We start from the raw sequence: 24,927 nt of genomic DNA on the forward strand, positions 1-24,927 counted from the left end.
TCTTAAAAATCATTGAAGACCACCCGTAGAGCTTTTATGTGGGCTATAACTATTAATATTTACCATTTTGGAAATTAAAATATAAGTATTATGAAAACAGTTTTTCACCTCCCAGACCCCCTGAAAGAGTACTGGGGATCCAGATCCTTTCAAGAATTCCCAGAAGACACTTTCATAACTGCTGGGCTAAATGATCTCTAAATCCCTGCTTCATATCCTGTCTTCATCCTATAAGTAACTTCACCTAATTGGTCCAATTTCTTCCCCTCTTGAATGAAGATATCGGACTAGCTTATTTCTCAAGTTCCTTCCAAGAATCTTACTCAGTGAACCTCGGCTTACGCCTTTGTAAATTGAGACTGTTGGATTAAATGGTCTTCCAGATCTGACCTAGAAGCAGTGTGGCTCAGATGCTGAACCTAGAGTCAATAGACCTGGGTTGGAATCCCAATTCGGACGCTCACAAGCTGGGAGACCCTGGACAGGTCATTCTGCCTCTCCAAGCCTCAGTGGTCTCATCTGTAAAATGAAGGTAACAACAGCCAAGAATGTGGTTCTGAGGCTCAATGGCGAATAAATAATGTACGTAAACTTTAAGGTTCTAAGTGTCAACTCCTATCATCGCCATCCTGCCTTTCCCGCTTCTGCTCTCTGAAACTCAGTTTCCCCACTTGTAAACCAGGAGGGGATTGGCCCAAGAGGTCCCTAAAGCTCCCAGCTCTGCCTCCAAGGGTGCTCGCTGGAGAGTTTCAGACCCCATCTCTCTCCGGCCCCGGACCCCTCCCCCCCAAGGCCCTGGGTAGAGCTCTCGCCCCGCGCCCCGCTCCCCATTCGCCGCTCCCCCACAGCCCGCGCGGCGCCTCCGCCGCCGCCCTCGTACCTGTCACCACCCCCCTCAGGCCGAGCGCCGGGTTCTCGGGTTCCTCCAGCATCGCCCCGGCAGCGGTGGCACAGGCGCGAACGCGGGCTCCCCTCAGGCGGCGGCGGTGGCGACACAGCGGCGGTGAAGCGGGGCCCGCGCGGCGGCTACTGCTCGCCCTCCCTCCCGCCCGCCCACCGGCGCCGCTGCTCCAGCCGCCGCGGCTCGTATTTGGCGGGAACCTCGGCGACCCTGCCATGCGACCCACTGATAGGGCGAGAGACTGCCACGTGATCCGCCCAGGGGCCCTCGGGGAGGGAACCGGGAGGCGGGACGTGGAAGAGGCAACCTCGCGAGATCGAGTTCTTCCTCCGGCCTATTGACATTCCTGAAGGGAGGGCGGAGAGCTCTTTCTTTCTTCCACCGCTTGATAAATCATCCGCCAGCTGGCTCGAAGCCCGCAGGACGTGTACAGTAATTGGGTGAAGGAAACGTCAACGTGAGAACTAGGCTTCGGGATTGGATAGCTTGGAGAAGGGGCGGGCGTTCCTCGAGTGAAACTGGATCTTCCTTCACGTCTTGATGCCACTAGTGCGATGTGCCGCGGTGGCTGCAGTTCTGCAGTGAGACTCTCATAGAAGATAGTCTAGAACTCTGACGCTGGGCCTTGCATTATTTTGCCCTGCCGTTCTTTCTACAGCGCAGTTCTTCCAGGGACTCCCTATCATTTATAATAGCTAGTATTTATATAATGCTTTACGATTTGCAAGACGCTTTACAAATATTATCTCATTTTGCCTTCACAGCATCCCTGGGAAATAGATGCTACTATTATCCTCATTTTATTGATGAGGAAACTGAGACAGATGTATGTTATGCGACGTTACCAAGCTCAGACATCTAACTAGTGTCAAATTGAATTTGTATGAAAGTTTTCCTGACTCTTTGGACAGCTAGGTGGTGCAGTGGATAGAATTTGGGGCTTGGAGTCAGAAAGTCCTTAGTTCAAATGTAGCGTCATAATAGTATAGAAATGTGGCTGAGTGAGTAATTTCACCCTGTTTGCCTCAGTTTCCTCATCTATAAAATGATCTGGAGAAGGAAATGGCAAACCACTCCAGCATCTTTGCCAAGAAAACCCCAAAGAGGGTTAGGAAGAGTAGGATATGACTGAAAATGACCCCACAACTAATTTGACAACTCCAAGTCCAGCCCTCTCCCCACTGCACCCTCAGATAAATTAAATCTCAGTTGTTTGGCATTTAAAACCCTTCACCATCTGACTCCAACCTATCTTCCCAGATCATTTTCACATTATTCGGGCCAATGTATTCTATTGTTCCAGTTAAATTGACATAGTCAATGCTATGGTATGCCACTTCCCATCTCCATGTCTTTGCATAAGTTTTCTCCCACAGAGTCTCACTTTAGCTCAAGTGTCAATCACTCCTCCCTCAGCCTTAAAATTACTGAATCTACATAATTTGGACTTAACTATGTCTTTGTGTATGTCCACTCCCATCCACCCCTAAACTCATCCACTCTACAGAAAGCTCCCTTAGGCAGGAACTGGCTTATTTTTGTCTTTGTATCTCCCTAGCACAGGAGTAGCTACATGGTGAAATGGCTAGACTCAGGTCCTAGAGTCAGGAAGATAGTTCAAATTTGGCCTCAGAACACAAGCTGTGAAGTCACTTAACCCTGTTTGCTTCAATTTCTACAGATGTAAAATGAGCTGGAGAAGGAAATGGCAAATCACTGCTGTATCTCTACCAACGAAATCCCCAAATGGAGAAACAGAGTCTCCCTTATGACTTTACAACAACAATTCCTCTGGCACAGTGCTTAGCACTTAGTAGGGTGTTTAATAAATGCCTAATGAATCAAATCAGACCTATGGGATGTCGAGGTCCCAGGCCAGGATTCAAAAGAACATGGGCTATCATGAAATTTCAAAGTTGAAAAGAAGCTCAAAGGACTTCTACTCCAACCTATCACTCTGCAGGAATCCGAATTACTGAATTTATTGCCTCTTTCAGGTCACTCACCAGCTTTGGCTCAAAGATCTCTAGGGATGGAGAACTTATTGCCTATCAATGCAGCCATTCTTCTTAAGGAAGGAAATAGCTATTTATTAAGCATCAGGAACTGTAGTAAGGGCTTCACAAATACTATCTCATTTGATCAACAATCCAGTGAGGTTTCCTATTGACCTGGTATATTACCCCTATTTTTCTGGTATATAGCTTGTTTTTTGTATATATTTGTACATTATCTCTTCACCAGCCTGGCATATAAAACTTTCCATATTCTGCCTCCAACATACTTGCCTGGACTTGTTTCCCATTACTTCTTTTCATGTGCTCTACATTCCAGGAAGAGTGAATGATCCTTGAACTGGATCTTTCATCTCCCACTTTGAGACTTTTACATAGACTGTCCCACATGCTTGGAACACCCTCCCTCCTAACCTCTGCCTCTTGTAACCCTTCTTATTCTTCAAGGCTCCATTCTGATACCATTTTCTACTTAAATTCCTTCTTTATCTTACTTCCTCTCTTTATATTGCCTTATCTTTATACTTGTTGTATGTCCCAAGTAGAAAATTAGCTCCTTGAGGTCAGGACCTGGTTTGTTTTTGTGTCTCCTTTCCCTCATCTAAAGTCCTACATGATTGGGTGCTGAATAAATATTAACTGAGTTAAGTCGAGTTCCTGCTTTATCGTAAAGGCCATAAGCACTGCCGACATCTTATCAGTTAAAGGGTTAGTGGTGTGCTCCACAAACACCAGAACACACTATCTTCCCAAAAGTAGCACACTCTGAAAATTTAATTTAATGTAAAGGGTTGTATAAGCAGAAATTTTCATTTACTTGCTGTGTGGCCTTAGGCAAGTCTTTTCCTCCACCTTAGGTTCCTTGCCTGTAAAATGTAGGTGGAACAGGACTTGGTCGATGGAGCTCCATCCCAAAAGCATCTTCAGTGTGTTCTGCCTTTGCTGCCAGCACACATGAAGAGCTTGAGGAGCATGCTTCCACAAAAGCATGATGACATGTAAAGGAAGAGGTCATTGTTCCCTAATTTGGAGCATGCTCAAACATTCTGTAACTATTTCTGATCTACTAACATATGATGAAGAACTAGATTATTGATGAATGTGAAGCCAAAATGGGATTATGTTCAAAACTCAATAACAGGCCAAAGTGGGTCTTGGTCTCTTCTACTTTCCTGCCTAGCATATTCCCTTGAAAAGTGTAAGGATTAAATTAGGAAACTGACAAAATAAGAGAGCAACTTTTAACAATTTAGTTTTGTTAAAATAGAGATAGCAAAAGAATATAGTAAAATGAATATAGTAAAGGAAGAAAATATAGGAAAGAGGTAAAGAAATAAATTTCCCAATACCTAACTAGCTATCCTATAACTATCTATAACTGCCTATAATTACTATTTAAAACTGCCTATATTTACCTATTACTGCCTATAACTACCACTAACAACCACTCCACAAAGTTCCAACCCAATCCACCCAAACAAAACCAATCCAATTAGTGTTTAATCCAACCCCAATTAGGTCTGTCAAAGAAGACCAACCACCTCCCAAAAAGTTCAAGAAAGAAAAAAAACCCTAACCCCCCAAACCAAAAGCCAAAAAGCCCTCTAAAGGCTAAAGCCCTCTCAATAAGCTCAGGTTTGCCCTTTATATTCCAGCAACTAAATGCCAACCACCAACCCAACACACTTCCAGCAGCCAATTTACCCACAACTCCCAGCACCTAACTGTCAGCAACTGACTCCCCCAACCAACTGATGCTGGCCCTCTTTTATATCCCCTCCTTACCTTACTTCCTGACTTTCTGGTTTCTACTTCCTTTCACTGTGGGCTGGTCAATCCCTACATATCTTTATGGTAAAAGGACCTCTAGGTCCTCACTTAAATTAGAGAAAGGGATTAAGAATTCCTTTTTACAAGAGGCAAGGACTAATGTAAACCATTGGTGACCTCACTGGGACCACTATCATGTGTCCCATGAGCACATCATCCAGTTGTTTCTGTCTCTGTTATATCTGTTCTTTCTATTTCTAAATGAAGGAATACTGGTGATGGTAACAACCTTGAAAGCTTCCAAAGGTTAGAATAGTGAGTGCCATAACTCCAGGAGCTGGAAGTCAAAAGAAGCAAAAGAAGAAAGAAAGAAAAGGAACAGGAAGTCAAAAACTCAAAAACTTCCAGGAGGCTTAGTACAGGTGACATGAACACTTGAAGACTGACTGACCTACTTGATGCAGCCCAACAGTTGCAGATGCAGGTTTATCCACCCTTTCAGATAGGTTGCATTTGGAAGTGAACTTGGTGGACAAACATTATGTAATAACATCTTGGGGGTATACAGAGTTTTCAGGGAAGACTATTACCTCTGGCTTGAGGGCTATAGAGCCCTTTTTTGAGGGCTGCTTTCCTCCTTTGGTATTTACTTTTCATTCAATTCTCCAAAACTTCCAACTTCCAAAAAGCTGTAACATTAACATCAGTCACACCCCAGTAAAACCATCTTAGCAGACATGCTAAACCAGGTTGAAGATAACTGACAGGTCTTAAACCTGTCAGTGATTTAGAAGGATGTCATTCCTGAATATGTGAAGACATCCCCCTAGCTGAATGAGCAAATGTGAACAATTTGTTCCAACCACCATGAAGGCAGCTGAAGCAGGTGCTATGAAATGTTTAGAATTTTGGCAGATATCAAAGATGCTGTGGGCATCCACTATACCCTAAGCCATCACCAGTCATCTTGACTTGTATTGGTCTAATTAGCCATAATCTAACACATCATATTTTGGTCCTCTTTGAAGACAGCAACTACCACCACCAACTGCTTTAGGTTTGAACCCATTCTCCCCAGGGACCAAAGTGGTATAGGGCAAAGTGTGCTCCCAGGGTTGGGGTAAATGTTTGTACTTCTGTTCTTGCTCCATTTTTTTTGTAAATACACCTTAGTAAAATCTAACCAATGTTAATTAGTCAAGTTAAACTGAGGCACTAATTAATCATTGCTGATGGTTTTGAGGGACAACATACTAGAATGGGGTTCAAGCCAACAGTATTAGGAAAAAGCATCTCTGGTATACACTAGAATCCTCACTGAGAGATATAAGCTCACTCTGGCGACCTGAGTCATCAGTATAAAGATGAATTAGGATGAGAATCCTCAGAGTTTAAAAAGGTTACAGAGAGTTTGGGCTACAGATAACCTCTAAAATCCCTCTCAGCTCTAAATCTATGACATGATTGAGGTTTGTGTCTTTGATCTAATGTGTTTTAGTTGTATGGACCTGATAAAAATTATTTTTTCTTCTGATTCTGTTTCTTTCTCTGTTAAATTGGATGGACCCTAAAGCCACTCCTAGCTTTATGATTTTATGGACAATCCAGTAGTCAAAATTAGTGCCTTACTACCTTCCTAGAAGAACTCTTCTCTAAAGAAGACCCTAGATATTAGCCATACTTAAGCTTTATTAAAGATATTTTCCCTAGCACTCTAGGGTAGGGGCATAATGAGCCAGTAAAGTAAATTGGCAGATTGACCTCTAGCCTTACACCTCCAACTACCTATTGGACAGCTTAACCTGGATGTCCAAACAACAGCTTACACTCAATATGAACAAAACTGAACTCATTTTCTTACCCCACAAAAAACATTCTTCCTAAATTCTTGATTAGTACCAAAGATACTACCATCCCCTAGTCAGTCAGGCTAGTGACCTAGGTGTCAACTTTGATCCTTCATTATCTCTCATCCACCCTATATCCATTCAATTGCATAGTCCTGTAATTTCTATGTTCATAACATTTCTTGTATACTCTATCCCTTTTTCTCCTCTGATACTGACACTGTCTTGGTGCAGGGCCTCAAGTACTTACTTGCACAGGCTATTATCAGAACCTGCTGACTTGGTCTCCCTGATTCAAGTCTTTCCCTATGCTCCAGTCCATTCTTGACTCACTTATCAAATTCATTTTCCTGAAACATAAATATGACTATGTCACTCTTCATTCAGTCAACTCCAGTGATTCCAAGTGACCTCCAAGATTAAATATAAAATCCTCTTTTGGACTTTTAAAATACTTTATAACCTTTTCCCAACCTTTCCAGTTTTATACCTTTCTCCTATGTTCTCTGTGATCTAGTAACACTGGCCTCCCTTCTATTCTCTGCATACAATACTTCATTTTCTAATTCTGGACATTTTCATTGGCTATCCTCCATACCTGGAATTCTCTTTCTCCTCATCTCCAACTCCCGATTACAGTAAAAAAATAAGGTACACTCTAAATTTTACAGTCAAAATAAACTGTTATAGTTAAAAATAATGTTAAACTGTGTTATAGTCAAAATACAGTAAACCAAGGCACAAAATCCTGAGCATGATTAATTTATTATAAAGTGTGAATTTGCCAGTAAATAGGATCTCAGTTTCCTCAGCAAAGCTGAGACCCTGATTGTAGGAAATAGATCTCTTTTATAGCTTGGGGAAATAAAGAACAAAAAACAGGACTTCATAAGTAAGAAACAATTTATGATTGGTTAAAAAAGCTCCCTCTTCTGAATTGGCAAAATCAAAATGATTGGTAACAGAGATGAGGCACAGGGGGCAATACAACTGGTTGGAAATTAGGAATGAAAGGCTAGCAACAACCCCCTCCTTACTTCCCATGACTAAGAAATGTTCATTGTTTGCCAGACTTCTTTGGATAACAAACCAGACATCCTTGAAGCAAAGCTTGATGGTATAAAGATACTAGACCAGATATTACAGCCTGGTGTCCATCTGTATCCCTCAAGAATAACAGATTTCCTTGAAGAAAGAATAGAACAATGATTCACAGGAGAACTAGATTTCTAAACTTCACTCATTACAGGCCAGCTGAATTTCTGAATTCAGTTCAAAGACAAAAAATCATGACATGGATAAATTATAGGATTGTAAATGATGTCAACTAAAAGATGATACAGAACTAATCTATTTCTTCAAGTCTCAGCTAAAGACCCACTTTCTACCTTACTGATTATATTGCCCCCTGTGTCTCATCTCTGTAACCAATCATTTTGATTTTGCCAATTCAGAAGAGGGAACTCTTTTAACCAATCATAAATTGTTTCATATCTATGAAGTCCTGTTCTTTGTTCTAATCTTGGTGCCTCCACTCTAAGGTTAATATAATATTTTCTAGAATTTATATAGCACCATAAGGAATGGTGAATCAATTGACTTCTTTAAGAACTGGAAGGACCTACATGAACTGATGCAATGTGAAATAAGCAGAACCAGGAGAACATTATACACAGTAACTGAAACGTTGTGGGACAATCAAATGTAATAGATTTTGCTACTAATAGCAATACAATGATTTAGGACAATCCTGAGGGACTTATGAGAAAGAATGCTATTCACCTGTGGGAGTAGAAATGCAGAAGAAAAACATGATATATCACTTGTTTATATGGGTATATGATTTTGAGTTTTGGTTTTAAAAGATTGCTCTTTTACAAAAATGAATAACATGGAAATAGGTTTTGAGTGTATAACCCAGTGGAATTGTCAGCTCTGGAAGGGGGAGGGGAGAAGAGGGGAGAGAGAGAATATGAATCATATAACCATGAAAAAATATTTTAAAAATTAAATATTTTAAAAAATTCAAAATAAACAAAGAATTTATATAGCACCTACCATTAGGCACTCCACTAAGCACTTTACAAATATTATCTTATTTGATCCTTACCACAACCTTGGTAGGTATATGCTATTATAATCCCATTTTACAATTGCGGAAATTGAGGTGTGTAAGGATGGGGGATGGGATAAAAAGAGCCAGAAGAAGGCCGTTGGTGACAGTTACTGACAGTTGAGACCAGAGGAGGATTCTGGGAGGGTCCAGAGGAAGGAGAAGGAGAAGGAGGAACTGCCGGTGGAAAACTGAGAGAGAGAAGAGGAGAACATCCCAGCTCGAATCCAGTTCTGAGGGCTTCCTAAGGATCTTTCTTTGGACATTGATACCCCGATTCCCTGATCAAAGGCATCCCATCACTTCTCACCCATCAAGACTTCAATTATAGAGTTAGCTAAGTGTCTGGACTCCATTTTGGAGCAATCTCTTGGGCTCCTTCCCCTATTACCCAACCTTGCTGAGAGACCCTTTCTGGTCAAACTTACAATTATAGGAAAGGATAAAAATAGAAATTGAAATTGAAATAGAAATTGAAATTGAAATTGAAATAGAAACAGAGGAAGAAGGGACAAGGAGGGAGACAGACTCCAAAGGAATAGAGAAGAGGGCACCCCAAATCCCTCTGCCCTTCACCCCTTTCCTCAGTTCCTGAATTGTGATTAATAAAAGCCATTCATTAGTCAGATAGCATTCCAGAGTGCCTGAGAGACAACGAGGGGGAGGGAAATCACAGCTTTGTCTGGCTGCCTCCATCTTGGAGCCAGATCACCCACTGTGAAGTTGACTGACCATGGGGGAGGCTTGAGTGAATCCCACCCTCATTCAGAATCGGATTGTGGTACCCAATACCTATTCTTATAGAGAAGCCTTGTCCCCAACTTCTGTGGGGCGGCACAACCATCCAGGTCACCCAGTTTCAGGGTGACACCCCCTCAAAGTCTCCCTGAGGGTATATTTGGTGGAAGGGGAGAGCCAGAAGAGTCTCACCTCATAGACTCTCTCTCTCTCCCCTCTAACATTGGTGTCTGGCTCTCTTAATTCTTATAGGTGGTTAAGAGTTTAAGTGATAGAGGGGTAGTTAGGTAGCACAGTAGATAGAGTACCAGGCCTGGAGTCAAAGGGTTCTAGGATCAAATCTAGCCTCACCTAGCTGTGTGATCCTGGGCAAATCACTTCATCTTAATTGCCTTGTCCTTGTCTTTCTGACTTAGAATTATTACTAGTTACTAGAAATTAAAATGCAGGGGGTGGGGGAAGAATTTAAGTAATTTGCCCAAGATCACACAGGTAGTATTCTGCACCATACTTGAACTCAGTTCTTCCTGACTATAGGCCCAGTGCTCTATCCACTGAATCACCTAGCTTCCTCAATTCATCTCTAATATACTATTATATCTATATCTATACCAGAATCTATAGATACCTATATAGTATATATCAGGTTGGATATCAGGAAAAACTTTGAGACTTGGAGATATCTCAAGATGGAATGAAGATCTCAGTAGAGATTGGGTTTCCCCTCAAACAGCAGAATGGTGGATGATGACTTTTAGGAGATATTGTAAAGGGGATTCTTGATCCAATGGGGGTTGGACTGGAGGACCTTAGTACTTCAGCCCTGCTGAAATGGTTGAATCCATCACCTGTTCTAACCGTATTTTTTTCCCAAGGAAAAAAAATAGACAATATACTGTGAAGATGAGATTGACTCCCCCCTTGCCTACTTTTAAATTTAATCAACCAAAGTTTGAACACTCCTACTTAACACTATGTAGGGGAGGTCCTCAAGCCACTGACTAAAGTGGGTGTGTAAGAGTTAAAACTAGATATTTAAGGTATGGTCACCAGAAATCGGATTAACATGATTTCAAATTAAAATAGACCCAAGTAGGGATGACTTTTATGGAAGTTTATTTACAATAAGGAAGGTTGAAGGTAGGGAATTTGAGAGAGAGAAACTCTGGCCTGGACTAGAAGTCTAGACCAGGTAAGAATTTAGAGGCCCCAGCAGAAGAGCACGGAGGTTAATTAAACAAGACTTCTAGCCACAAGGCCTCCTCTAATAAGAGAGGCAAGATAGGCCTCCTTGAGGGTAGAGCCTCAAGAAATGCCAATGGAGGAGAAAGGAAGTCAGCCTAACTTACCCATGTGACAATTCAGAGGGAAGCAGTCTGAGGTCTCTCTAGAGATCCTTCTGCAAGTTCAAAGCGCCAACTACTCTCCACAGGAAGTTACCATCATATTTAAAAGATAACATCTTTCGTCACTTCCTGCATCCACCTCCAATTTCAAGTGGACAAATGGCAGCTTCAAAACTGTTTTGGACTGCCCAAAGGGCAGTCCCTTGTTTTTGATTTGTTACTTATTGTCACATGTGGGTAACAGACCTTCCCCTCCCCACTTAATTTTAAGTTGGGTGGGGTGACATTAATTCTTATGGCTAGAGTCTAAATGATGAATGAGGATAAACTAATTCCATTTACACAGGTGACAACTCCAGAAGCAACTGAACACCCTGTAGGCAGTGCTAAGTAAATTTAAAGACTGCAATTAGTCCCTGTAAAGTGGAGGAAGGGACAGGAAGTGATGTAAAAAAAGGATTATAAAAGATTATGAACTTCTTGTGCAAGAGGTCTTTGTCCTGATTTTTCAGGTTGGAGGATCTTCTCCTTCGAGACTTCACCTTGGGACTTCGGTCTTTGGCTTCACTTGGACCTGGGACTCTGGTTTTTGGACTGCTTCTGGTAAGACTGCTCCTGGATCTTCTCCCTTTGGAGCTTCAGCTTGGTGAGTGAAAAGCTGATCTTCCTTTCCTGGCTTCTGGAGAGATTAGTTCCAGAGAGGCCTCCCCTTCTTGGAGGAGGCTGTGTGGGTTGAGCCAGGGACCAGAGCAACATTTAGGGTGATAAGGTAGACTTTTTACTCTACTCTCTTTCACATTTCTCTACTTTCACTTGTTCTGCCTCTTTGTAAATAAAAGCTGCTAAAAGTCATTTTGACTTGGGCTGTATTAATTTTAAAATCAGCAACCACAGTATTATCTTAAAAATCTCATATATTTAGTCTAACCATAATATTTAATTCCTTACAATACTATACAGATATCTATATCTATCTTACATCTATAGACATCCACAGATGAAAGGAAGAAACAGTATCTATAGAGGCTTATATAGTTATATAATCAAATTTTACTATAGTAATAATATAATACATAATAGCACATAGTATAATAGTGTAGTATATAGTATTATAGTAATTATACTATAGTAATAGTAAAAATATACAGTATACATATATACTATGCATATATACACACATATACATAGATTTTCCATGGTATACAAACACACACCTATACATTTACATCTTTAGGTATCCCACATGGATTCTTGAGCAGAGGAGTACAATAACTAATATGAAGGATATTTTAGGAAAATTAGTCTGGGATTGGTACATAGCTTAGAAGAGAGGGGAGAGAGACTAGAGAAAGATCAGCAGTAGGAAGAAAACTGAATTTGAATTTTTATTTAATTTTTTAATTTATAACATAACTCCGTGGTTATAGGATTCATGTTCTATCCTTCCCCTTCTCCCTCCCCACTCCCATGACCCACACAGTTCCATTGGGTTTTACATGTGTCATTGATCAAGACCAATTTCCATATTATTGATATTTGTATTACAGTGTTCATTTTGAGTCAAATTATTATTATTTATAAAATTATTATTTAAAAAATTGGTTCCAAGGCAGAAGAGTGGTAAGGGCTAGGCAATGGGGGTCAGGTGACTTGCCCAGGGTCACACAGATGGGAAGTGTCTGAGGCCAGATTTGAACCTAGGACCTCCCATCTCTAGGCCTGGCTCTCAATCCACTCAATTACCCAGCTAAACCCCAGAGTTACAGCTTAGATAGGAGAGAAAGTGCAAGTTGGAGAGTTGCTGAACAAAGACGGCCAACAGAAGAAGAAAGATCTCTTTTATATTTCTGGAGGTTAGAGGCAGTTTTCTGAGGCCTATCGAGGCCTAACCTAACTAGGCCGAAAACTTGGCTAGGCTGACAGTTGAAGAACTGAACTGAATTTTACTTGGAGGCAGTAATTTAAGATTTATGTATAAGAATATTAATTTTTAGAAATAGGTTTATTTAAAATAGAATTTAGGTATTAGAATAGTTTAAGGAGATCAGAGTAGGCCAGGGGGGAACCCACAAGGATAAGTGGGAGTGGGACAAGGTAGACTCCTTTTAGCTTCAGGGATACTCTCCTTAAAACTGTGTTTCATCTATCTTCACCTTTCCTCAAAACTGTTAAACTTTATTTATTAAATAGAGTTTTTTGTTTGTACTAGCTGCCTCCAACTTTGTATCAATCAGTCTTTTTTAGGCAGGCCAAACTGTTACAAGGCCTCAACCTTAGCTTAGCTGGCAATCAACTGATTTACTAACAACAGCAACCAAACCCTGAAGAAGATAAAGTGTATCCCATTCTCAACTATACAGACAGAAAGTAAGGGTTTTTTGTTGTTTTGTTTTGTTTTGTTTTGTTTTAAAGAGGAGTGCAAGTCCACAGAGGAAAAGAAAAAACAAGGCTTGTTGACAGATTTGACTCTGGGAGGAGTGATCAAAAAGGCAGGGTCAAAGATGATGACAAAGTTTTAAGCCTGGGAAGTATAGCAATGATATAATCAGGAAGAGAAGCCAGTTTGGAGAAGGAAGAGAATAAAATCAGCTTTGGACACTGACTTGGAAGTGGCTCCGAGAGGGGTCTTTTCTAGTTCTCCCCAATTAGAGAAGGCATGGCATTTAATTAAATCCTTAAAAAAGGAGGAATAATGTCAGTATTCAGCACTGGTTATCAGCATTGCTGAGGCTTTGGGTGGCCTTAGCCGTAGAAATGGTGTTTTGTCTATCACAGTATTCAGCAAAGTCGCTGCAGAAAAGTTTAAGTGAGAAACATTTGTTTACCTCCTTCCCTTAGGAAGAAGAATTGACCACCCCTGTCTACATTCACGAGGTTATATTCTGGTTGGAATTCCTCTTCAAGTTCCCCCTCCCTTTTTCCTTCTCTCTCTCCTCCTTTTCCCTGAAAAGTGGAACAAAACCCAACTACCAATCTGCTTGGATGTTAGTTCAATGGACTCTTCAGATTTATATATCCCTATGAATACACACACACACACACACACACACATATCCTTACCTTCTGTGCTAGTATCAGTTATAAGACAGAAGAGCAGCAAGGGCTAGGCAATCAGGATTAAGTGACTTGTCCAGGGTCATACAGTTTGGAAATATCTGTGGCCAGATTTGAACCTAGGTCCTCCTGATCCTGGGCCTGGCACTCTATCCACTCTGCCAACTGGCTGCCCCAAATTAATATTTTTATTTATGTTTATTATTATTTTAAATTTTATTTAAAGATTTTTTCCATATTACATGATCCTTATTGTCTCCTTTCTCTCTTCCCTACCTACCCCCTTCCGGAATTGACAAGCAATTCCACTGGGTTATACATGTGATTATTCATTTTTTGCAACAGAGTCCAGATTTTTGAATGCATAAAATACATAGAATTACAAAGGAAACCAAACATACTGAAAAAAAATGTCATTTATTTTCTCATCCAATTTTATCAACCTCCTGAAATTCATCCATGATTCAGAATCTCTGGTCTAAGGCAAAGATCCCACTTCCAGGTGGTTTTCTTTCTCTGAAAAGCTAACGAACTAAAAAATACTGATTGTTAGTAAAATTCACAAAATGCTCCAAACCCCACCACCATCTCCCGCCTTCTTCAGTGATCTTTTGATTTCCAAGCCAGAAGGGTGGTCTCTCAGCCAGTTGAATTTGGCATAATCAATTATCCACAGGTCATTCCCATCACTCTTTAACAAAATGAAAACTAAGGATATAATTTAAATTATCTTTATCTAATACACCATTTATTATTTTTTAAAATGCAAATGACCCAATAAGCAAAACTTAAGATAGCAATGAAACAGTAGCAAACCATGCAGCCCATTGGTCAATAAAACAGAAGGGAGAAAGAGAAAGTGTTCTCCATTGTTCCAGCAGTTTCTGTGAGTAGCCATAATTCAATCATTCCCTGCAGGACTCTCTTAAGCCAAGCAGTGAACCAGGGAAAGGGAAAGGCTCCAGCCATTACAAGGCCTTAGAATCATTCTACTGGAAAGCATCCTCCATCTGCTGCTGCTGCTGCTGGAGGTGGTGGTCCTGATTCTGCTCTCTCCAGCTCCCTTCTTTTATGTCCCTCTCCAGAGAGTTTCAAAACTTGCCCGCTCTGGAGGAAAAAAACTCCTCCCTCCACTTCAGGTCCCATGATAGCTTCCTCTCTTTTCCTGCCTGGAGGGAAATAAAAATAAAACTCCCAGAAATCTTTAGCAATTTGGGGCCCCTTTACAAGGCAGCTGGTCCAAACCTTGCCAGAAGAATTCTTACACCATATTTCCTCCTCCAGACTGAAAAAAGAAGCCTTAGACTCTGAATAAATGAAAAACCAAGAATTCATGCATGATCCTGGAAAGCAGATAATGAAACACATTTGTCTTGACTCAGCGGTGAGGCGGGGACTACTAGGGTAGAACGCTGTATACATTATCAGACTGGGCTCTCTATTGGTTGTTTTTACTTAATTGTTTTTCTTGGTTACAAAGGAGGATTCAGTCCCCTGAGCATGGAAGGGTAGACGTTTCCAGAACCACCATAATATAAAATATTTTAAAATAATATAATATAAAAACAAAAGGCATCAATGAAACATTATTTTTTAAAGAAGTCTTAATTGGGAACTAAGGAGGAATAGCAGCATGGAATTATGTGAGAATGCTAGAGAGAAGTAAAGCTCTAGCTTTTTAGTGTGCTGAGATAAACACTGAACAAAAGGACAAGTAGAATTGGAGAGGAGTAGAAGACAAGGAAACCCAGGAGAAATAATCCATAGCCAAATAAAGAGGTCATAAAAGATTAGCTCCAGAAGGTCCCTGGGAGATCATCTTGCCCAGATATACTTTACAGATGAGGTAACTTCCAGATCTCCAAAAAATTATACTTCTATTATTTCAATTATTGTCCTTAGGATGAAAATGGGGAGATAGGTTGAAAGACTTGCATCTGAGGGCTTTCAGTTTGTTAAATTCAACAAGTTAGTAAGTATTTCTAAAATGTCTACTTTGTGCCAGACAGGGTACTAAATCCCAGGGATACATCTAGCTTCGGCTTAGTGGAATGAGAGCCAGGCAGAGAGGCAGGAGGACCTGGGTTAAAACCTGACCTCAGACACTTCCCAGCCGTGTGACCCTGGCCAAGTCACGTAACCCCCATTGCCTAGCCCTTACCACTCTTCTGCCTTGGAACCAACACACAGTATTAATTCTAAGATGAAGGTAAGGGTTAAAAAAAATCCCTGCTCTCCAGAAACAACGTTCAAACAACTATGTATAAGATATATACAGAAGAAACTGGAATTATCAACAGAGGGAAAGCACTAGAATTAAATGGGACTGGGAAAGGCTTTCTGAAGAAGGTGGGATTTTAGTTGGGATTTGAAGGAAGCAGGGAATGGAGATGAGGAGGGAGAACATGGGGGAGGCATGAGAAGGGAGCCAGAGAAAATGGCCACCATTGGGAGATGAAGTAGTTGGAGAAACAGAAAAGAGGCCAGTGCCACTGGATCACAAAGCAGGAGTGGGAGTGGGGAGAGAATGTGATCTAGAAGGTGAAAGAAGACTAGAAAAGAGGAAGGACGCTGAATACTGGGTGTTTATTCCTTTTTGTCAACAGTACTGATGTACAAAGGCAAGACTTGGCCCTGGAGACACAGAGATAAAACAGGCATTGTTCTGGTTCCTGTTTCCTTTGTTCCACTAAGGTATGGAGCAGGGAGAAGCTGGTAGGTAGAGAGAAGGGCTCTGGGCTCAGAGTGTAGAGACTGACATGACATATGAGCCGTCTGTCCACACATATCCCTACAGATGAGCCTTTTACATGCGGTCCTTATCCATTCTCACCATCTCCTCTACTGATGGGTATATTTGTGAGGTTTTTCCTATATTTATGGAGAAAGAAAGGGATGCTTTATTGCAAATCTTTTTAATGTACTGGTTTGTGTTTGCTTTGAAGTAAATAAATGATCATTTGTTAGGGGCTTACTATGAGCCAAATGCTGTGTTGAGTGCTGGACTCCAGAAACTTGAACTTGGTGACCAATGTAGATGACATGTCAGAAGCTCACTGCCTTTCTGAGACCAGTAGGTGACAAATCTCTATATTAAAAACAGAGACTCAAAGTAGCCTGCAGAGTTCAAAAGACAAACTAGACAACAATTGGACCATTATTATGGAGCAAACTATTGTCCATACTTATGAGAAAGAATGCCATCCACACAGAGAGAGAGAGAACTGTGGGAGTAGAAACACAGAAGAAAACATGTGGTTCGATGGGGATATGATCGGGGCTGTTGACTCTAAATAATCACTCTATTACAAATTCTAATAATATGGAAATAGGTCTTGACCAATGACACATGTAAAACCCAGTGGAATCGCTCGTTGGTTAAGGGAGGGAGGAAGAAAAAGGGGAGGGAAGGAACATGAATCATGTAACCATGGAAAAATAGTCTAAATTAATTAAGTCAATTAATTAATTAAAAAAACCCTATTGTCCACAATAGCCAAGCTGACATTGATCTTTAAAAACTTAAGAACAATTTTTTTAAACCTTTATCTTCTGGGGGCAGTTGGGTAGCTCAGTGGATTGAGAGCCAAGCCTAGAGACAGGAGGTCCTAGGTTCAAATCTGGCCTCAGACACTTCCCAGCTGTGTAACCCTGGGCAAGTCACTTGACCCCCATTGCCTACCCTTACCACTCTTCCACCTATAAGTCAATACACAGAAGTTAAAGGGTTTAAAATAAAAATAAAAAAATAAAAATAAAAAAATAAACCTTTATCTTCCATCTTAGAATTAATACTATGTATTAGTTCCAAAGCAGGAAAATAGTAAGGGCTAGGTCAGTGATGGGCAACCTTTTGAGCTTGGTGTGTCAAAATTCACCAAAAAAACTGAACATAAACTCTAGTGGTGTGTCACTTCGAGAAGTAAACATAATCTCATGATATTTATAGTTTAAATAACAAAAATTTATAATTGTAACATATAACTGTATTTAATAAAACAAAATAGGTAAATGAATATAGGTAGAATTGTCATCTAACGTGCCCAGAGTGTCTACACTACACTGCAGAGGATCATTTTCTTCACCTAAAAAAAGGCAATTATTTTAGCCACCTGTTCAATAAGCCATAAAACATTCAATGTAAAAAAAAAATAACAGCAGCATTGCAATTTATCCCAAGACTATTTCTATCTTAACCCCATAAAAAAGATGAAATTGAGATAACAGTAATAACTCCCTCAAAGCCCAGTCCATTATCTGCACCGTGGAGGCAAGGGGAATAGGTGAAGAATGCAAAGTAAAGGAATGGAACATGTTGTACAGCCAGGGCTTCATTTGCCCTGAAACGATCACAATAACTGTGAAGGCTGGGAAGGAATCCTTAAACATCAGCTTATAAGGCTCTAGTAATATCACTTGGAGGAGTTGCCTCTGCTCTGCCTACCCAGGAGGGAGCACAGTTTTGTTGTCCTTCAGTCACGTCTGACTCTTCCTGACCCTGTGGACCACTTAACACTTTCCCTGGGTGTTTTTTTTTGGGGGGGGGGTTGTTTTGGGCAAAGTTATAGGAGTGGTTTGCCATTTCCTTCTCCAGTCGTCATCACCTTTCGTCGGAGCTCTGCATTATGATCTGTCCATCTTGGGTAATCCTGCATGGAATAGCTCATAGTTTCATTGAGCCTTGCAAGCTGCTCCACCATGGGAAGGCAGCAATCCAGGCTAGCTTAGGCTAGACTCACTCAGAATAATTATGATCAGAGCGTGGCATGGAGGAGGAGGAGGAGGAGGAGGAGGAGAGAGAGAGAGAGAGAGAGAGAGAGAGAGAGAGAGAGAATGAAGTGCTTTCCTATTCTGGTTCCTCAAGAAAGCAAAATATATGGAAGCAAATCAGCTAATTACATTGGCTCTAATAGACCACTGCAGATGTGACCAGTGTTTGGTGGGAGAGGAGTGAGATTGCTCAGAGAAACTGAAGTAAATTTCAGGCTTAATCTCCACCTACTTAATCTACATCCATTTTATTCTCCATCTACCTACTATAGGGGAATATTTTTAAGTTTGTTCTTTAAAAAATTTTTCCCCCAGATTACATGTCAATTTTCTTTTTAACTCTTACTTTCTACCTTAGAATCAATACTGTGTACTGGTTCCAAGGTAGAAGAGTGGTAAGGGCTAGGCAATGGGGGTTAAGTGACTTGCCCAGGGTCACACAGCTAGGCAATATATGAGACCAAATTTGAACCCCAGGACCCCAGACATTATTTCATTGCCTATCCTTTACTGCTCTTCTGCCTTGGAACTAATGCATGATATTAATTTTAAGACAAAAGTTGTTTTAAAAAATAATAATCATTTCCTGACATTTTGCAATCCATATTCTTCCCCTCTCCCTTATTTTATTTACCAGAAATACTTCCACCTGGATGGGATGGCACTAACTTCTTTTTTTTTAATTAAAAAAATTTTTTTTTAATTTTTTAGAAAAATTTTCCATGGTTCCACGATTCATGTTCTTGCTCTCTCTTTTCCCACCCTCTCCACCCCCCAGTGGCCGATGCACATTTCCACTGGTTTCTTCCGGTGTCATTGATCAAGATCTATTTCTTTATTATTGATAATTCTTCTAGGGTGGTCATTAAGAGTCTACATCTCCAATCATATCCGTATCAACCCATGTGTTCAAGCAGTTGTTTTTCTTCTGTGTTTCCTCTCCTGCAGTTCTTCCTCTGAATGTGGGTAGTGTTCTTTACCATAAGTAAATTGTCCTGGCTCATTGCATTGCTGCTAGGGATGGCACTAACTTCTAATGGAGGTAAAATATGAATGCACCAGTTCAGTCTCATAACACAATTAAAACAGATCTTATCAGACAGGCAAGAGTCTCATACTACGTTTTGTCAACAGTATGCTTAGCTCTAAGACAACATTTAAACATTTAAACCAATGTAGGGCAATCATCACGTAATAGGGGTCTGCCACATGCCCAGGCCACCAAAATAGTGTCTTTCCACGTGGAAATGTGCAAGGAAGTAAGTGCCTTGAAAGGAATTAAATATGTAGGGACATTTTATAACTGGTTCCAGTCCATTTGATGCAGAAGAGGTTCTCTGATTGGCCTTGGGGTGATTCAAAAAGACTATTCAGCTTTTAGCAACTTCTTTTTTTGTTGCTCTTTGTTTGTCTTTAGTTGTATTTTAGCAATATGGTGGAGTCTGATGAGAGATGAGGCTTTAAAGGAAAAAGCCTTGAGGACTGTATGACCTCTGAGAAACCGGAATCCTTGTCCTTTTTGGTCATTCTTTTGTCTTCTTGGTGAAGGGAGTGGAGTCTCTGACCTGGTGAATTGAAAGGTCAGTAGCACATGCCATGGGAATCTGGGAGTTCATGATTATAGGCCACCATTTGTGCTCATTTTTAAAAAATTGATTTTATTTTATTTTTTAAAATTCCCTCCCCACCCCCCCCTCCATTTACATGATTTTTGTTGTCTCCCTTCCCTCTTTCCTCCCGAATCCCTGAGTTGACAACAATTACACTGGGTTATATTATAGACCGCCTTTTGGAGCCAATACATTGATGTCTCAAGGAACAAGAAGCTACACAATCTTTTTGACTCTAAATATCGACATTAGGGACTCCAGCTTAATGGAAGGAAGGAGTCAAATTGATTGCTTTTTGCAGATATTTACTTCAAAGATTTAGCGAGAACAAACATATAAGAACATGGAAATTTATATTGTATGACAACATAAGGAAAACCCATATCATATTAGCTGTCATCTTGAGGAGCGTAGGGAGGGGGAGGAAAAGAGCATGGATTGCAAAATGTCAGAAAATGATGATTAAGGTAATTAACTATGACAAGAAATTATAATAAAATTAAATTTATTTAAAATTGTTTTGGCATAATCTGAAAAAAAGCAAAAACTATTAAAAAACAAGAATAAACATATACACATTCCTTACACTACCACCTAGGTCTGTTCGGGTAGGAAGGTGAAGCCCAAAATTTATTTCAATTTCTCTGAGTGAGCTTAACCCTCCCCCACCAAACCCTGGTTACATGCAAAACAATCCATTAAAGCGAGTGTAACTAGCTATCATGAAAGACCCTAAGGAGCTACTTCTGGAAGAATGGTGATTATGTGAGGGAAGTACTAATCATAATATTCTGTAACTGGTTCTGACTAGCCTCCCAGCATGGCTGGAAATAGCCCATTTCCATTGCTTGCACATCTTCAAAAGGGTCTCAGTTAGCTCTAGCCATCTTTGTTGCCCTCACGTTTGGGGAAATGAAGTGCCTCTTTTGATCAGCTTTTGTTAAGAATTAATACTTTAGGGGCACCAAAAAAGCACAGTGGATAGAGCACCAGCCCTGGAGTTGGGAGGAACCGAGTTTGACTCTAGTCTCAGACATTTTCTAGCTGTGTGACCCTGGGTAAGTCACTTCATCCTAATTGCCTGGTCCTAATCTATACCTAATATTTATTCTAAAACAGAAGAGAAGGGTTAAAAAAAAATCAATACTTTAAAGTTAAGAGCCATAAGACTATTCCATGCACACAACATCTCCCAGTATCAAAAGTTTTTACTGTCTTTCCCCTATGCCAGAATTCTTTTTTCCCTTAAAAAAATTCTTTAATGAATTAATTTAGAATATTCAGAACTCTCTTATGTCCTTAGCTCGTCTCACCTTCTACAAGAAGCCTTTCCCAGTATGCTTCTAAATCTTAATGCTCTCCCTCTGAAGCTGCTTCCAGTTTATCCCATTTATATCTTATTTGTTTGTGTATTGTCTCCTCCATTAGACAGTAATCTCCTTGAGAATGTAGACTATTTTTTACTTTTCTTTGAATCAGCATAATGCCTGTCACATAATAGGCACTTAATTGATGCTGGTTGATGGATTGACTGATTCTCTCCCTAAGGCCAAATGGCTCTCAAGAAATGGAACCTCCTTGGCCTTTTCAGGGTTTTTTTCTGTCCTATATTCACAGAGAGTGAAGTTCTGACCCTGAGAGATTCAAAAAGCATAGGATTCTAGGAATTCAAGCCAACTTTGTAGTCATACCAGCATCTACATCCTGAGAAGCATCAGGAACAAATATCTGGAGGAGCAAATTTCAAATTTTTTGGACTCAGGACCCCTTTGCATTCTTTTTTTCTTTTCTTTTCTTTTTTTTTTTTTTTTTGAAACCCTTACCTTCCATCTTGGAGTCAATACTGTGTATTGGCTCCAAAACAATAGAGTGGTAAGGGTAGGCAATGGAGGTCAAGTGACTTGCCCAGGGTCACATAGATGGGAAGTGTCTAAGGTCGGATTTGAACCTAGGACCTCTTGTCTCTAGGCCTGGCTCTCAATCCACTGAGTTACTCAGCTGCCCCACCCCTTTGCATTCTTAAAAATAATTGAATTGGGCAGCTAAGTGGCTCAGTGGATAGAGCACCAGGCCTGGAGAAGGGAGATCTTGGGTTCAAACCTGTCCTCAAACACTTCCTAGCTGTGTGACCCTAGGCAAGTCACTTAACCCCAATTACCTGGTCCTTACTGTTCTTCTGCCTTGGAGCCAATACTCACCATCAATTCTAAGAAGGTTAAGGATTCTCAAAAAATAAAATAAAATAAATAATTGAGCACCCTTTCAAAGGTCTTTTGTTTATGTGGGGTCATATTTAGCACTATTTGCCACTCATGACATTAAAGTAATATATTATATAGTTCTGATTTCAAGATTTCTCCCGAGTCTCAAGTACTCTCAAGAGTCCACAGACCACATGTTGAAAAGTCCTTTTTTTTTTTAAACACTTACTTTCCGTGTTGGAGTCAATACTATGTATTGGCTCCAAGGCAGAAGAGTGGTAAGGGTCAGGCAATGGGGGTCAAATGACTTGCCCATGGTCACACAGCTGGGAAGTATCTGAGGCTAGATTTGAACTGAGGACCTCCCATCTCTAGGTCTGGCTCTCAATCCACTGAACTACCCAGCTGCCCCCAAGTAATAGAGTTTGATGAGGTCCAGTTGACAACCATATCAATCTTCATTTATCTCTGATTACTACTATCTCATTTCTGCATTAATTTTTTAACAACATTCTAAGTTAATCAAGGGATATGTTCTAATATTTCCTTTTAAATTATTAAGATTGCACAATTTATCTCATCAATTTATCAATTAGTTCTGAGTCTTCATACAAGTTTAAAAATAAATCAAAGAAACTCCTTTTCCCATAAACTTTCATTCATTTCTCTCCTTTCACACATTTCCCTTAATAGCAGACCTGTGCCTCATGGGCTTAGACAAACATTGCTGTTACTGACTATACAGTTTGTTAACATTGTAATACCAATGCAAAGACAGATTTAAATATTCTAGCACACAGCAAACCATTGGCTTGCAATTGCTGTTTTCTCAATAATCACTGGAACTATTATTCAGGATGGCACATAAAATCTCTTCTCTGTAACACAAAAGTTCTCTTCTTGTCTTTTCAGGCCCTTTCTCAATGATAGTTAACCTAGTGAACTTCTCAGAAAGATGCCTTCCTAGTTCTTTCTCTCTTTGCCTCACACAGTATCTCCCTAAACCATGTCAGTTAATTTATTCCAGATGACAGTTATACTATCTTTCTCCAAGATTCTAGTCTCTCTTAAAGATACAGGAAAAGCTGCCAATCTCTGTAGGATGACTATTGAAGCTGATGTTACAATAATAATAACTTTTTAAAAATGAGAACAAACAATAATATATTTTTTGACCAGACCTGTGATTTCATTGGTGCAGGGAACTCTCAGTGAGGAAAATCTCTCCAATGTAGAACAAAAACTGTTGCTCTACATTGATTATAATTGGCTTGTAATTTTAGAGGCTGGGCTATTTGAGAGGATAAGTAATCTGCCCAGGGTAGCTAGGATGCGACAGGCGTGGGGTTTAAATTCCAGTCTTCTTGACTCGAGGCAATGCTCCTCTCAAAGTAATAATGTGCTGCCGTTAAGGGGGTGCAATACGTTTTGCAAAACCTACGAGTTCAATATAACGAGTATAATGTCATATTATAAAACATATAACATATATAAAACACACGTATATATTTATATATATGTTTGTATGAGTCATTGCCTGTAATTGCCGGTTCCATGCTGGAACTGATGGCAGTAGAAACTAGTCTAGTGCCTTAGTATACCTGCACCTTTCCACCTCAGCTCTTCTCCCTAGCTTTGGTTAGAGGCAGCTCATTGCAGCCCCTTCTCACCGGCTTTGCTGCCTTGGTTCCATTCCTAAACCCCGAGTTTGAGGTGTTTCCTTTGATACTAGGACCACCCCCACCCTCGCCCCACCCCACCCCGTTCCTGACCTCCTGATCGCTATGATGTCTTCCGTTTATAAACTGCTGGGCAGCTAAGTGATGTAGTGGATAGAGTGTCAGGGTTGGCGTCAGGAAGACAGATCTTCTGAGTTCAGATTTGAGCTCAGACACTTGTGTGACCCTGGGCAAGTCACTTAACCGTTTGCCTCAGTTCCCTCATCTGTAAAATGAACTGGAAGTGGAAAATCACTAGTGTTTTTGCCGAGAAAACTAAAATAGGGTCATGATGAGTCCGACACGAGAGAACAACAATGACTCATATACTACCGTCACGAAATAGACTTGGGAATGTGGGGTGTAGTGGAAAGGGTAGGGAAGGGAAGGGGGTGTCGTGTAACGCTTCGCCTGCAGGTGGCGCTGTCAGATCTAGGCTCCACTCTAGGCCACCTTCGCTATTTTCTATGGTGGTGTCGGGTGTCTGACTTTTTTTTTCTTTTTATTCGGTCTAGCAGTCCCTCCCATTCCTGGTCCTATTCCCTCCCCCTCGGGGCTCGGCGCTGCCTACGCCTGCCCCAGCCAGCAGGGGGAGCGCGAAGCCTTCGAAGTCCCGTACATCTGTTGGCCCTCCGGGGTTGAAAATTCCTCCCCCAGCGTGGGAGAGGGAACTCCCCCAGAACTAGGGAGAGGGAAGAGGAAGAGGAAGAGAGGAGGGGGAAGGGAAAAGGAGTCGGGGGCGCGAGTCGGAGCCGAGACCGGAAGTGTGCGGTTGCCATGTAATATCCTGAGGGCGAGCGCGAGTCAGCTAGCTAGCGGGCGGGCGGGCGGGCGCTGAGGCGGT

General features: G+C 40.8%; 1 protein-coding gene across 1 annotated transcript in view; it reads right to left on the reverse strand.

The window, feature by feature from the left end:
* CHAF1A (chromatin assembly factor 1 subunit A) overlaps positions 1-1,118 on the reverse strand; it is a 62,726-nt gene extending 61,608 nt beyond the window's left edge. Inside the window, exon 1 of the mRNA XM_044658495.1 lies at positions 881-1,118. Within this exon, the coding sequence (XP_044514430.1) occupies positions 881-1,118 (238 nt within the window). The remainder of the gene's footprint in view (positions 1-880) is intronic.
* Positions 1,119-24,927: the final 23,809 nt, after the last annotated feature.

This window comes from Gracilinanus agilis, chromosome 1, assembly GCF_016433145.1.
Source record: "Gracilinanus agilis isolate LMUSP501 chromosome 1, AgileGrace, whole genome shotgun sequence".
NCBI lineage: Eukaryota > Metazoa > Chordata > Mammalia > Didelphimorphia > Didelphidae > Gracilinanus > Gracilinanus agilis.